At 46.8% G+C, this 15169-nt stretch overlaps 1 protein-coding gene across 1 annotated transcript; it reads left to right on the top strand.

The window, feature by feature from the left end:
* The first annotated feature begins 1302 nt into the window (after positions 1-1302).
* Positions 1303-6575, top strand: EXOSC2 (exosome component 2). Its single transcript, XM_081339455.1, has 10 exons — positions 1303-1469; positions 2154-2255; positions 2658-2703; positions 3061-3150; positions 3501-3566; positions 3898-3966; positions 4529-4705; positions 5245-5373; positions 5556-5652; positions 5954-6575. Exons 1-9 carry the CDS (start codon positions 1342-1344, stop codon positions 5634-5636), a joined length of 888 nt encoding a protein of 295 aa, XP_081195581.1. The 5' UTR covers positions 1303-1341; the 3' UTR covers positions 5637-5652; positions 5954-6575.
* The last annotated feature ends 8594 nt before the right edge of the window (positions 6576-15169 follow it).

Genomic DNA, 15169 nt, shown 5'->3' with positions numbered 1-15169 from the left:
TTTGCTAGCCTGGGCTGATTTTTCTTTGATTTTAAGGAAAGCACCCTAACCCCCATCTCCGGCAATGCAAAAAAACTCACGACACATTGTGGCACGGCACGTGACGTGGCGAGTTTGACACCCATGATGTAGAGAAATGTGTGAATCCTGTCACAATTGGCTTCTTTTGACAAAACCTTCCAAGCCTGTGATTCTGTCAATCTATAAATGTATGAAATTCAAAGTTTGCCCATGTAGAAAAGCATTTTTTTGTTCTTGGTGGACTCGTCCAAAGGAAGGGAAATGGAACTGGGTACAGCTAGTCCTCAAGTTACAACAGATTATTTAGTGACCGTTCAAAGATATTTATGACGGTTGCGGGGTCACGTGATCCCCTTTGGCGACCTTCTGACAGGCAACCTCAATGGGAAAGGCAAGCGTCTTACTAACTTAACGGCAGTGATTTACTTGATACCTGTGGCAAGAAAGGTCATAAAATGGAGCAAAACTCACTTAACATCTGTTTAACTTGCAAACTCTGGGCGGTTTGCAGTGTGCTTAAATAAATTAACAAATATAATCATACTAGTGTTTGTTGTTTTTTTTAATTTAAAAAGGTCGTTCTCGTTATATCCTCTAAATAGCCACACGAGGGCGACAGAGCACCGTTTTTGAAATGGGCGCAGAGCCGGACAGCCGCCGCCGCCTCAACCCGGCTGGGCTCTGCTAACCCCAAAGAGGAACAGTCTAGTGAACAGTGAATTAAAGCTTAGGTTTTCGGTTTCCAAGCATCCGTGCAAACGCAAGGGCATCTCTAGCGAATTGTCGCCTAGTCATTCGCAGGAACAGCGCTCTGCCCATGCTCAGGGGCACCTTCGAAGGAAGAGGGGAGCACTGGAAGGGGGAGTGCTCTAATGGATCTCGGTTGCAAAGTGAAGAGGGGGCGGGCGCCTGCAGCTTGGACAGCCATTCGTCTGACACGAGTTGGACTAGAAGACCTCTAAGGTGCCTTCCGCCTCTGTTGTTCTCTTTGCAACATCCTCTCTGCCGGGGGAGCGCAAAGCGCAGCCTTTGCGTTCGCGGGAAGTCCCGCAGAGGGTGCCGATGACTTAGATTGCGGGGATGAGGCGGTGGAGGGGGGTGTTCAGCGTGTCCCTGACCCCATCCAAGCTGCCCATGGCGAGAAGAGTGCCTTTTTTTTCTTTTTTTCTTTTGAAAAGAGGAACGCGCCGCGAAGGGCAGCCGGAAGTGTTCCTCCTGCGCTCAAAACCCCCTTCCTCTAGAACCAGGCGGCCGCAGAGAGACCGCGCGGGCTTTCTGCGCCTGCGCGATGACGGCGGCCGGCGGGGCCCCTCGGCCAAGATGGCGGCGGTGGAGATCCGGCTGCCGGCGGCGCGGAAGCTTTTAGCCTCCAACCCGCCTCGCAGCAGCGGGGACCGGGATTTGGTGGCCCCCGGGGACACCATCACCACGGACCCGGGATACATGCGGTGAGGGCGGGTGCACGAGGCTCTTTTCCCCGCGGCGGCGGCTTCAGTGGAGAGCAGGCGGCGCTTTGCACGTGCTCAGGAGCCCCCTTGGGTCTAGCTGTGGTCCGCGCGTGGCCCCTCCATCCCTTCCACGGACGGAAGCTACAAATGTTCTCCTTTGATAATCATAAGCCCCTTTTTACCAAATCCGTTGTGACTTTGGACGGTCACTAAATCAACTGTTGTAAGTCGAGGACTGCCTGTCAGGGGTAGGCAGCCTTGGCCCTTTTATGACTCGTAGACTCCCAGAATTCCTGAGGCAGCATGGGGGAATCTATGCCCCCCCTCGTGACTCGTGGACTTCAACTCCCAGAATTCCTGAGCTCACCTTGGAAGCCTCTCCCTTTCCTCTCATCCTGAGGAATTCTGGGAGTTGAAGTCCACGAGTCATGAAAGGGCCATAATTCCCCATGCTGGCTGAGGAATTCTGGGAGTTGAAGTCCACGAGTCATGCAAGGGCCATAATTCCCCATGCTGGCTGAGGAATTCTGGGAGTTGAAGTCCACGAGTCATAAAAGAGCCAAGGCTGCCTCCCCCTGGACTAGGTGTCTATTCCAAAACAATGCAGTTCCCCCCCCCAATTTCTCATTTTTCTCCATTTCCCCCCTCACCCCTTTTAATCTCCTTTTCCTTTTGCTTCGCCAGGGGCCACGGAACCTACCTGGGGGACGAGAAGCTGGTCGCTTCGGTGGCTGGAGTTGTCGAGAGAGTGAACAAACTGGTGTGTGTCAAAGCATTAAAAACCAGGTGAGAAAAGAGTTGGCCTTCCAGGTACATGATCCTGGGAATCGTAGTAAGCAAGGTGCGCTGTGGAGGGTTGAACTTCAGCTCCCAGAATTCCCCAGCCAGCCTGGCAATGTAGGACATATTGATGGCGAGGCTGGCTGAGGAGTTCTGGGAGTTGAAATCCAGGCGTCTTAAAGGTGACTGAATTGGGAAACCCGGAGAATTCATCATTCTCAATAAGGGGCTTTGATGCTTCTGCTTGATTATCGTGGATCTGAGCTTTTCTGTTGATTGAAAAGGAACCCATAACCTCACGGGATCTTTAAAGATTAGCCCGTTTATTACGGCATAAGGTTGCACGTTCTGCCTTTAGCTGGGGAATTACCGAATCCGAATAATATTTCTTTTTGATCTTCCTGGCAGGTACAACGGTGAAGTTGGAGACATTGTGGTTGGGAGAATTACAGAGGTAACGTTTTGATTTAAATGTACGCTCCTTCCTCCCTTCTCAGAAGTATGCAGAACAGGAAGAATTCTGTAATTTTTTTCCCCCCATGGAAGTTCTGAATGTGAGTGTGTGTGTGTGTGTTTAGAAAGCGCCATCTTGAAAATATTTGCTATTGCTTTGGCTTGTCCACTTGTGTGGAACAATTTGTTAGGAATGTAAAACATAGGATTAAAACTCCCAAAATGATGTCTGCCGAGGAACGGTGTGGTTTAGGACAACCATGTCCAGCGCCTGCCAAATATTTTCTATTTCAGGTCATTGGTGTGACGGCGTTTTGAAGAAGTTTGGATTTATTTATGTATATATAAAATTTGTTAGGTTCAGCAGAAACGATGGAAGGTGGAAACCAATTCTAGGCTAGAATCTGTGCTGTTGCTGTCTTCCATGAATCTTCCCGGCGGAGAGCTGGTGAGTGTTCAGATCTTTAGAAACGTTCTTTTCATTGAGAAACGGGTAGATTTATGTGGACGGTTATTTTTATTTTTTTTAACTGATTATTTGGGATTTATTTTTTTTTACTCTTGGATTACTTCTGACCTCAATTGCTCCCCCCCAATTTTTTTGTGTGAATGTGAAAGTCATGTCACTTTTTTCAATGCCATTGAATGGTCACTAAATGAATTGTAAGTTTGAGGAATACCCCCATTCTGTTGCTTTTTTTGCATGCACACTGAGAGCTGCTGCACCGGAGACAAATTCCTTGTGTGTCTAATCACACTTGGCCAAATAATTCAATTCCATTTGTTTTTATTCCCCAGAGACGCCGATCTGCAGAAGATGAACTAGCTATGAGAGATTTTCTCCAAGAAGGAGACCTTGTCAGCGTATCCTTTTTGGGAAGTTAAAATTTCTAAGAATCATTAGCGCTGTCTTGTTTGGACCCCATTGCTGATGGAGCACCCTTGCCCATACTCGGGGGATGATGGGACCTGTGTTCCATCCCTCCTGTAGATCGCCATGTTGACTGCTGAGCCTTTTTAGGGTTGACTGGCCTCCTAAAGGAATCAGTCAAGCAGGGTTTGTGTAGCTTGCTAAAACCCAAGATAACGGAGTGTGAATTCAGACATTCCTGACCCCTGGTCCTTTTGTGTTTATCGGGGGTGGAAATGCAGGGGAAATCCGCTGTGGTTTTGTTTTCTTAAATGCCCCCGGCAGGCCGAAGTCCAAGCGGTGTTTTCTGACGGGGCAGTCTCGTTGCACACGCGAAGTCTCAAATACGGAAAGGTGAGCTACTTTTAATTTTTCTTAACGCATTGAGAGCGCTCTTCTATCTGTAATGGGGAGTTGGGAGGGACCTTGGAGGTCTTCCAGTCTAACCCCCTGCTCAAGCAGGAAGCCCTATACCATTTCAGACAAATGATTGTCCAGTCTCTTAAAAACTTCCAGCGTTGGAGCATTCACAACTTCTGGAGGCAGGTTGTTCCACTGATTAATTGTTCTAATCAGTGGAATAACTTGCCTCCAGAAGTTGTGAAGTTTGAGGAAGAGGAGGCAGAGCTGCAGTCAAGACCACCCAAAAATAATTTCTATTTTTCAGCAATTCTCCGTACAATGTGGAATATTTATGAAGTGACAGGATGCTTTGGAAATGTATGCTGGGTTTTTTTTTCTTATATCAGAATAAAGTGTTTTTTATCGGAATTAGCTCGTACTTCGTATCTGGACATAAGAGAGGGGAGAAAGTTATTCAGTTCTCTGCAGGTTTTAGGCAGAGCATTGCCTCTTGCTGTGAGGTCCATGCTGTATTTTTCCAACCTGCTGACCGTCGCCTCGTTTCTCTTTCCAGCTTGGCCAGGGTGTCCTAGTCCAGGTCTCCCCGTCCCTGGTGAAGCGTCAGAAGACTCACTTCCACGACCTGCCGTGCGGGGCCTCCATCATTCTTGGCAACAACGGCTTCATCTGGATTTACCCCACCCCTGAGCAGAAAGAGGACGAGGCTGGGGGCTTCGTGGCTAACCTGGAGGCGAGTTGAAGGCTCGGCGAAACGGTGACAGAAGAGAATTCAAAACTTTGGGGGGCTCATGGGGATAGCCCCCCCTCCAAGCGCTTGGCCTTCTGCAGAGGGGTCAAAACTTCCCTGGAGGGGCCTTGCGTGGGAGGCCCATGCAACCATGGGGCTGGTTGGGCCTGTGAGGACCCCCCTCCCACCTGCATTAACCACTGCTAAGCTCTCCATCTTTGAAGTCTCTCTTGTAATTTTAGAATGTTGTTTTATGTTGTTGTTTTTTTAAAATGATTAATTGATTAAATGGTACACTGATTTTGATGAGTGATTAGGAAATGTGATAAATAGATAAAGAAAGCAAAAAGGAAAGGAGGGAGGGAGGAAAAGAAGGAGATGGGGAGGGGAGGAATGGATGGAGGAAGGGAGGAAAGGAAGGAGCAAGGGCTGGACTTTTTCAGCACCGTCGTAACTTTGAACGGTTGCGAAATGAATAGGTCAAGGACTACGCATAGGGACCAAGCCTGAAGCTGCTAAGGTTGCATGTCTTGTCTGTCCAGCCGGTGCCTCTGCCTGACCGTGAGGTCATCTCCCGCCTCCGAAACTCTATCGTGGCTCTGGTGTCCCAGAAGATGACCTTGTACGACACGAGCATCCTGTACTGCTACGAGGCTTCTCTTCCTCACCAGGTGGCGCCTCTGTTCTCCATTGGGCATCTCTGGTGGGCGTGGGCACCAGGTCTGCCCCGGGGTTTGGGTTGCAGGCCCAACCCTTGGCAGTGTTTGGGGCGGCCATCGGAAGCCAGGCTTTTCAGCCTTGGCAATTTGCAGACAGGAAGACGTTTATCTGAATTTCTCCTCCTTCCTTGCAGATCAAAGACCTTCTCAAACCAGAAGTGGTGGAGGAGATTGTGTTGGAGACACGTCAGAGGCTCCTGGAACTGGAAGGATGATGGCAGAGAAGGAGTGGTAAGGAGTGGCCAGGATTCCTTCCTTCCTTCCTTCCCTTCCTTCCTTCCTTTCCTTCCTTCCTTCCTTCCTTCCTTCCTTCCTTCCTTCCTTCCTTCCTTCCTTCCTTCCTTCCTTCCTTCCTTCCTTCCTATCTCCCACCTCTCCCTTCCATCTCTATCTTTCCTTCCTTGCCTCCCTCACCTTCCTTCCCTCTCTTCTATCTCACTTCCTCTCTCCTTTTCTTATCTCCCATTCCTTCCATCTCTGTCTTCCATCCATACATCCATCCTGATTTTTTGTTCTCTTGTTTTTGGTACAGAGCCTCTTAGAAACCCCAGAGCTGAGAGGAAGCAGCACCAGAAGGAATTTTGGTAGACCAGCGGTCCCCAACCTCCTTTCCGGCTTGGCGGCCTAGCGTGGGGGGGGAAGGGGGAGGAGAGGGAAGGGCCATGGCCCGGGCATTGGGGTCCCCTGTTGTAGACCACAAGGAGCTGCGGTCCTTTTGTCAGTCCATCTTCTCTATTTCTGTGAATAACATCCAAAGCTCATATAAGGAAAAGCTCGTGTGATTCTCATCCTTATTTTCCTCAGACAGCATCTCTGTACATTCTGCTTTTTTTTTATTCCTGCTTTCTGGAACTTTGCTCCAGTATTTGTCCGTAGCCTGGAAAGTGCTTGATTCTGAAGTTTAGTATCGGTTGAAAATCCATAATTGCACAAGGAAGAGATTTCTTTGGCACAAAACTCTTCATTAGCAGAAAAAAGAACCTGATATTTTTTTAAAAAAATACCCATCTCCAATCCCTGTGTAATTTACATCTCTCCTCTTTAAACTTAATTTTGTCTTTAATTTTTTTTTAAAATGTTACAAGCTGCCTGGAATCAGCTGTGAGTAAGTTGGGAGGCAATATAAATTTGTTGAATAAATAAATAACAATCTTTTTAAGTTTCTGTTTTACGTCCTTGGTTCGGGCCCTTGAGAGAGAATAGCCCCTCTATTCTGGGGGCAAAAAACTGGAATTGCGGTTGTGTTTGCAACTTTGCACGGGTCGAACCTCTGGGTTGCTGCAAAAAAGAAGCTGTGTGTAATTCGGAGTGAAACCAACTTCTGAATTGTGTCCCCTTTGCTCAGTTCTTTGGATGGTGGAAGGAGAATTCTCAATAATATTTTCTCACGTCGTCTTACGTTGTGGAAGTCATCGAATTTTGTAGTAGCTCTCAGGTTTCTCCAGGTTTGGGAGATGCTGAGATTCCTGTTGGTAGAGATGTGAGAAAAAAAAGATTCAACAAACTTTTTGAAGGCAAAAAACAACCCTCGACTGCCAAAGAGGAATCTGCTAATTTTTTTCTGTCGAATTATTCTCAGGAGCAAAATTGGGGGTGCAAATAGTCCACAACTGGAAGCGGAATTTCCGTTGCTAAGCAAGGTGCTTCTGGGCACTCGATTTTATGACCTTTTTTTTTTTTTGGTCATGGTTCTTGAGTGAATCCAGCCTCCTTCCCCCCCCCCCCCCCCCCGTCGATTTGGCTTGTCGGAAGAAGCTGGCTAGGAAGGTCGCGATCACGTAAAATGCATGTGAGGTTGCAAGCGCCCAAATTTTGATCACGCGACCATGGGGATGCTGTGACGGTCATAAGCACGAGGACCAGGGTCAGTCCCTTATATCTGCTTCTATTGAAGCAATGCATGGTTAAGTTAAATAGGTTTTAAGAATCCCATTTTGCCCTTTCTATTGTTTCAGAGCACCAAGTTAGAAATCTTTGAGATTCTGAGTTCTAATCCTGATTTGGACGCCAAGACCAATTGGCTGAGCTTGGGCCGGCCACACACACTCAGCCCTTCAGGAAGGAGGCAATGGCAAACCCCTTCTGAAATCTTGCCAAGAAAACTGCAGAGAATTCTTTATTTATTTCAAGGTTGTCATCAGAAGCCAACTTGCATCTGTTGCCTAAGGAAAAAAAATAAAATCTCTTTTTATTTCCTTCTGGATGAAAATTCCAGAAAGAAAAAAAAAGAAATTTGTCTTTCGGGTTTCAAGGTGCGATTCCCCACAATTGCATTCTTTCTTTTTTTAAAGGGTTTGGCAGGTTTCCTTACTGTTGCATCAGGACTTCAAAACAAAAGCTGACAAAGGATACTTGAGTTTCTTAGCGTTTCTTACATTTTTAAGCTTGTTTATTATACAATTTTAGCATTCACTCTTGCTACAGTGAAGCCAGGACTTTAAAAAAACAACTGAAGATAACATTAGTTTCTTATGTTGTTTTTTTTTTATTATTATTTTTAATTTGTTGTTGTTAGTTGCGAAGTCGTGTCCGACCCATTGCGACCCTATGGACAATGTTCCTCCAGGCCTTCCTGTCCTCTACCATCTTCGTTATTTTTAAACTGATGGTTTATTTACAGAGATTTAGGGGTTTGCTTTTCATTAAAAATTAAATAAAATAGAAATCACGTCTTTTAAGAGAGGCCTAGGCCACGGGCATCCCTGGCAGAGGACGATGGGTGCCAGAGCCCAACGGGACAAATGAAAATCGGGTTGGGAAAAGGCTTTGCAGGATTCTTGGCTCAGCCCTGTGGATGATGGTGGCTGTAGTCCAATGGGGGGGGGGGCTCTGCCGGCTGGGGTGATGGAAAATAGAGGAGGGTACCGCCAAAGCTGGAGGCGCCGCTGGGCGGGGAGGGCAGTGGAGGATTGGCTTGTAGTCCAACGCAGTCGAGGTAAAGAGGAGGGGTGGGGGGGGGGGTCTGCCGGCGGGGGATGATGGGACCTGGAGGGGGGGCAGCTCCAAAGCGGGACACGCCTTGCGGCGGAGCACGGGCTGCCTTTCGCGCGGCGGGGGAGGATGGGCTCGCGGGCCCCGGCCACCCACCCACCCACCCACGCGCGCCGGCTGGCTGGCCGGCCGGGCTGCTCCTCCTCCCGCCGCTGCTGCCGCCGGGCGCCGCCCTCGCCCTCCCCCCGGCCCTCCTCATCCATGGCCGCCGCTGCCTAGGCCGGAGAGCCGGCCGGAGCCCGCTGAGTCCCCCCGGGCGCCCCCGGAGCCTCGGCGGCTCTTCTGCTGGCCTCGCCGCCCTCCGGAGCCCTTTCTTTCTTTCTTTCTTTCTTTCTTTCTTTCTTTCTTTCTTTCTTTCTTTCTTTCTTTCTTTCTTTCTTTCTTTCCTTCCTTCCTTCCTTCCTTCCTTCCTTCCTTCCTTCCTTCCTTCCTTCCTTCCTTCCTTTCTTCCTTCCTTCCTTCTTTCCCCCTTCATCTCCTTGCTTCCTTCCTTCCTTCCTTCCTTCCTTCCCCCTTCATCTCCTTCCTTCCTTCCTCATTTCCCCTTCCTTTCTTCTTCCCTTCCCTTCATCCTTCCTTCCTGACCACCATTTCATTACCCTTTCGTTTCCTTTCACTTTTCCTTTTGCTACTCCCTCAGACCTTCCTTCCTTCCTTCCCTCCTTCCCTCCCTCCCTCCTTCCTATTCTCCCTTCATAATTCCTTCCCCTGCTCTCTAATTTCCTGACTTCACCCTAGGAGACATTTCCCTTTCCTTTAGTTTTCTTCACATTCCTTTCCCTTCCCACTTTTTTCTATCCCGTTTTCCTGTAACCTCCCACGGCATAATTCAAAGGGGGCCCTTCGGACCTTCATTCTCAAGTTTGCCTGGCTCTTCCTGCTGCTTCTGAATGGATGCTGGGCCCCCATCTTGCTTGAGAGATACCCCCCCAAACACCTGCCTTTGAGGACCACCTGCCCAGCCGTGGCCTGAGATGACCCCCCCATGCAACCCTTTCTTCCACCTCTCTCACTTTCTGTCTCTTCAGATCAACTTCATTCTTCCTTCAAGGACTTACAAATGTTTTGCTTCCCAGAGCATCTGACTGTGGCTGTGTTTATTGAATTTATCCGCGACTATCGCTGCTTCTTCACGGTTTGGTCCTTAAAATGCTCCCCATCTACACCAGTTGTCATTTTATCTTCATAGGAACCTCCAAAGGGCAGAATCGAAGCAACAACAGCGGAATGACTACGGGATTCACAAGGATTTGCATCGGACTGAATAATACTGGAATATTCCCTTTTCCTTGCATTCCTGCTACAGATGGCAATTTGGGAACTTTTGTTGGGGGCTGGTAAAGGACAAAAAATTAGAATTCTTGGACTCTGTTTTTTCAGCTGGAGTAATACTTGAAGCCAAAGAGATTTGGGGGTTTGACCTGAGCTATGCAAGAAAAATGGGACATTTCTTGGTCTGACTTTTTGCAATCGGATGACCTCACCTTACGACCGGGGAAGTTGCAAAAAAGGAGCCAAGGAGGTCTCCATAATATCCGGCCCGGTGACCCACTGGAACTTTGCAAATTAACGCAGGGCTGAAGGAGGGAAAGAGAAAAAAGTGTGTGTTTTCATTTCAAGGGTGGTGGCTTGCAACACAACACGGAGTTTCCTGTCCGTTCATCTGTGTGGTGTGTTGCGCGTGGGAGGAAATCTATGGGTCAGCAACCTGGAAAAGTCCTGGGCGACCAACGGAGGCCGAGTCTTCCCGCCCTGCACTTTATCAAGGGTGGGGTGAAGAAGGAAGCCTCAAAGCAAGGGGGGACCCATTGCAACGTCTTTCTGGAGCATGGTAAGAGTTCTGGTTTGTTTCCAGCAGGGTGGGTAGGTTCACACGGCCCGTTTTTAACCTGGCCAGGTGAATTTGCATGGGGGGGCAGGGGCGGCTGAGCCTTTAAGACTGAAAATTCAGGTAGTCCTCCACTTACGGCCATTCGTTTAGCAACAATTTGAAGTTGCAACAGCGCTGGGGGAAAAATGGACTTATGGCTGTTTTTCACCCTTATGACCGTTGCAATGCCCCCTGGGGTCACGCGATCCTCTTTTGCGACCTTTTGACAAGTCAAGTCAATAGGGTAGCCAGATTCATTTAACAACTGCATGGTTGACTTAACGATCATGTCAAAAAACATCATAAAGTTGGTGCAATCCACTTAACAATTGGCTTGCTCAGCAATGGAAATTTGGCTCCCAATTTTTGGCCGTAAGTCGAGGATTACCTATTTGTACGTGACAACTATCACGCTGTTTGCTTTTTTGTGTTACCCAGAGCAGGTGTGAAAGAGAAGGAGGCTGTGATCACACAGGATAAGCAACGCTTGTTTGGGGCATATCACGATATGTAAGCTGGGCACTGCACTTTGTTTTGATGTTTAAACTGTGGTTCAACCCAAAGTCATTTAACAAACTGTAGTTAACAAAAATAATGGCTTGATAGGTTGTGTGAACATAGCTGTATTTTTAGTAGCTTTCAGATGGTTCCCATGGTTGGCTTGAAGGAAAATAAGAAAATCGGGCCTCTGAGTATTAGAAAAAAAAATCTAAGAAAATAAATCTGAATAAATAAGAAAAAGGGAGTTTTGCAGAGGCAACCCACTCTCTGCAGGCTAAACCCCAGTTTGCAAACCACAAACCTGGGATTCGTATGACCACAATAAGCGTTAGTGTGATCTGCATATTGAGTTGCTTCTGATTAGGGTTTAATTTGCTTTCCTTGCAAGCCTGTAAATAAAATATTTGAGCTACTTAGTAATCATGTCATCAACTGGGTGATTAGTTTGGCTCCAGACACATTTCCCTTATTTATTTATTTAATTTATGCACTTATTTATCTCTCTCACCTCTTCCCTAGGAAGTTAATTCCGCTTTTTTCATAGCTATTAACTCAAGTCAGCTAAAGTCAGGGTTGGCGGAGGGAAGGATGGCAGAGAATTGGGCTTCGGGATCTTGAGAGTTGGAAAACTGAATTTGGGGCTGGTTAATTAAAATATTTTGGTAATGGGAAGGTGTGTGGCCTCTCAAATTGGCTTAGAGAGAGAGGAAGATGGGAGAGTAGGTTAACGGCTTGGCTGAAGCATCCTGCTTGACCTGGATTGGCATGCTTGGTTTAGGGCATCGTGGTTTGTAAACCAAGTTTGTGGTGTAGCATGATGTGAGAGCGCTTTGCAAGCAAACCATGATTATTTTAAAGCTGGATGTGGGGAGGCCTTCTGTGGCAACTGGAAGAATCTTTTATTTTTTCTGCTCTTGTCCTTTTGCAAGCAGGCAGATCTGACGTTTCTTGATGTTTGTTGAGTTTTTCCTTGATTGACAAATACGTTTCCACCCAGATCCTTAAGGGGCTTGAAAAACAAGATTTTCTGGTCTTCAACAGACCTTCTTTCCGCCTCTTTCTCAGCTTTTGCTGGCCTCTGCAGCCACGGGAAGATGGTTCAACCCATCCTGGGCTTTGCACGGAGCTGAACTTTTGACTTTGGTTTCTCTTTAATTCACGGGTGAAGAGGCGGATCTGTTTTTCCAAATTGATTCTCCAAACAGTTGCCCAAGCCAAGCCTTGGCCTTGTGGTTTCGACTCTGGTTCTCCTGCTCCGTTCGACCCCTGGTTTGTGTGTCTCATTTTTGGCAGCCTTGTCCTCTTCTCCAAGGAGATCTGGACTAGGTCCGACATCTTTGAATTATGGATTGCTTCGCAGTTCAGCAACCACCACAGAGAACCGTGTTGGATTCTCTGCCTGTTTCTCAGGGATGGAGCTTTCCTACCTTCGCACAGGCTGCTTGGGCTCCAAACGCACACAAAGTATAGTCAGCACACACACACACACGCACGCACGCACGCACAAGCCCCTTTCATTTGCATAGCTGGCAGCGTTCTTCTTGCCTCTTTATTATGTGGGTAGTTAAGACTCTGGGTTTGAGTTACAGATAATTTCAACCCAGTGGGATAGCTGAAAAAGCAAACATAAGATTGGTGTCTTGGGTTTTAGCCAGAGCACACTGCCCTGGCGTGACTCGGAGTTCACAAGGCGGTTAAGGTTATCTTGGCATCTGAAAGTTTTAAAAAGGATGAAGAAGTGATTTTCTTTTTTAAATAAAAATCATACTTGCTTCCTGGGGATTACGCAGACACGTTCATGTTGATGTTTTGGCAGTGGTTTAGAAGCATTTTTCTTCCCAATGTTTTCCAGCATCCTGGATTAGTTTTTCCTACTGTTGAGATCTCCAGGTGGTGTTCTGTTCACTTCTACCTAGCTTCCCACCTTAGCTGATACCTGCTGAGTAATTTTTGAACATAGAGACCCAACCTGCAACTAAGGAGAAATTTCCCCGCAGTGAAAACAATCAGTGGAACAGCTTATCTCCAGAAGTTGTGGGTGCTCCCACACGGGAGGTTTTTAAGAAGAGACTGGGCAGCCATTTTTTTTTAAATTCCATTTATATCCCGCCCTTCTCCGAAGACTCAGGGCGGCTTACAAGCTTAGCAGTAGTGTGCCTGGCTGAGGAATTCTGGGAGTTGAAGTCCACAAGTCAAAAAAGGGCCAAGTTTGAAGACCCCTGGTCTAGGGTCTCCTGCTTGAGCAGGGGGTTGGACTAGAAGACCTCCAAGGTCCCTTCCCGCTCTATGATTCTATGTTAGAAGACACAATTCACTTGAAATCCAGGAACTGTTCCACGTTCTAATGGTGGAATTTTCCCTTTGAGGGCCAATAAATCTTTCAGTTCTAATATTAGTACTAAAATATTAGTTTCTCATAGTAACATTGGTCCAACAATGGAACAATCCACCAGTGGGACCTATGGGTTCTCCATCTCTTCAGGAGGCTGGTTAGCTACTCCTCAAAAAGACTCTCATTGATCCATCCAACTCCGCAACGTCATGCTTCTTTGTCTTTCAGAGGAGAGATTTTAAAAGTTGTAGACAGAAAAAAAACTCCTGATCCAATAACTTTTAAGCCAACTTCATTTTCCTGTTCAAACACACACCCTGATGATCTAACATCCATCAACTGAATGGGATGTTTATCCCTTTTTTTGAAAGTTACTTGTGCTTTACTATCTTTGGTTGGGGAAAATCCCGGATATTTTTCCCCTGGCGGAAATGAACTACTCTAGAATCTTCTCACCATATGTTGGTAAAAAATTCTGGGTATCCGAACTGATCAGGGAGAAAAGAAGGCTATAACTTGAAAGGAAAAAAAAAGAAAGAAATACACACCTATTAAAGTTCAGCCAGCCTCAGGAAGACAGTTGCCTGTTTTTACAGAAGAATCTCTCCGAATGGAAATGGTTTTGTTTTTTATATGCTATTCAGTTACTTAAACCACCCAATTGCTCCCTATTCGGTCTTGCAGTTTTGTGAAGCTTTGCATGATTTTTTTAAAAAAAACCACACACCTTAAAGTGAAATATTGAATTTGGAATTCTCGTTCTAGGAAACACCAAGTTTCCATCAGGGCCTCGTAGCTCTGTCCAATTGTAAGAAAGGCTGGTGGGTTTCTCTCTTTTTTTTTTCCCCAAAAGAAAAGTTGATCCACTTTTACTCCTTCTGCTTTATCTCCTGGGGGGCCAGTTTAGTTCCTCTGGAAATAGGTTTTTTTTCTAGTGTCGGCAGGCTATTAAGAGGAAGGATGGCACAGCAGAGAGATAAGTAGGTTTCCTAATGTTAGTGGGATCTGAGATTTAATTGAGTGGTCTTCAAGTTTGATGGGCCAAACCTGTCCTTGTGCTTTTTCAAAACCAGAAGGAAAATTTATTTCCTACCGTGGACCGTGGACGGATGGCTGCCAAAGACGATGGAATTAGCAGAGATGACTAAATTGACCGATTTGATTAAAACAACAACAAAGAATACAATTAACTTTGTTTCTACTTGGAAGCCGCTTTTGGACTTTGCGTTTGAGGCGCTGTTCCAAATAATAGGCTAAATTCTCTTTCAGTGGGCCTTCTGATTTAACAGACCCCCCATTTTACACATTAGTCTGTTTAAACCGAGCATTTCCAAGTTGTCCTTTAAGACCTGTTTAGCAAATAGCCCAACAGCCAAAGGGCTTTCATGCAAGATTTTTTTTTCTGTACCAGGAGAGATCTGACTTTGTAAAAAGAAAACTTTTCCCAAGACTGCTCCGAATTTCAGTTTTAAGAAGGCTCAGTGAATTGCATCAGAGTTGAGCTCTAGAGCGGATCCTTTTCCAACATTGCTGGAAATATGCAAGCTTAGGAAATTGTTTTTAACTGAGTCAGCCTGTGGGCTGAGATGATCGGGAAGGTCACACCGTCCCACAGTGACGCTTCCAGATTTTATGACTGCAGCCTGTCTAACCTGGAGATGGTGGAGGTCTTTCTATATTGGGGGGGGGTTAGAGTTGGGAAGGAAAAAAAACACTACGTTCCCCACCCCTTGGTTTCGGGAAGGGGTGGCCGAGCATTACACAGTTCCCCCAAAGTTTCACAGGATGAGACTATCCCACTGTTTTAATCATGCCAGCAGATTCCCCAAACACGGAGGGTGCGTCGCCCCTTCACCAAATTGGAGCTGCTGCCAGGAAAGGGGTGTGTGTGTGTGTGTGTCTGCATTTTTTCTGCGCAGGGTCACGTCTGCAAAATGCACCATCAGACCTATAAATAAATATCCTTATCGCTGCTGACTTTCACATTTGCGTGGGTTTGGCGGCACCGAAGAAGAGGAACAGATTTTGTATCACCCCCCCCCCCCCAGTTTTCC

Source organism: Vipera berus, assembly GCF_964194415.1.
Source record: "Vipera berus genome assembly, chromosome: 15".
NCBI lineage: Eukaryota > Metazoa > Chordata > Lepidosauria > Squamata > Viperidae > Vipera > Vipera berus.
This window is presented reverse-complemented; position numbering and strand designations above follow the sequence as displayed.

Excerpts from the sequence above, each read along its gene's own strand:
- EXOSC2 (XM_081339455.1), top strand. The coding sequence starts at position 1,342 with ATGGCGGCGGTGGAGATCCGGCTGCCGGCGGCGCGGAAGCTTTTAGCC. Across the intron at positions 1,470-2,153 it reads ACGGACCCGGGATACATGCG|GGGCCACGGAACCTACCTGG; the intron begins GTGAGGGCGGGT and ends TTGCTTCGCCAG. Across the intron at positions 3,567-3,897 it reads AAGAAGGAGACCTTGTCAGC|GCCGAAGTCCAAGCGGTGTT; the intron begins GTATCCTTTTTG and ends TGCCCCCGGCAG.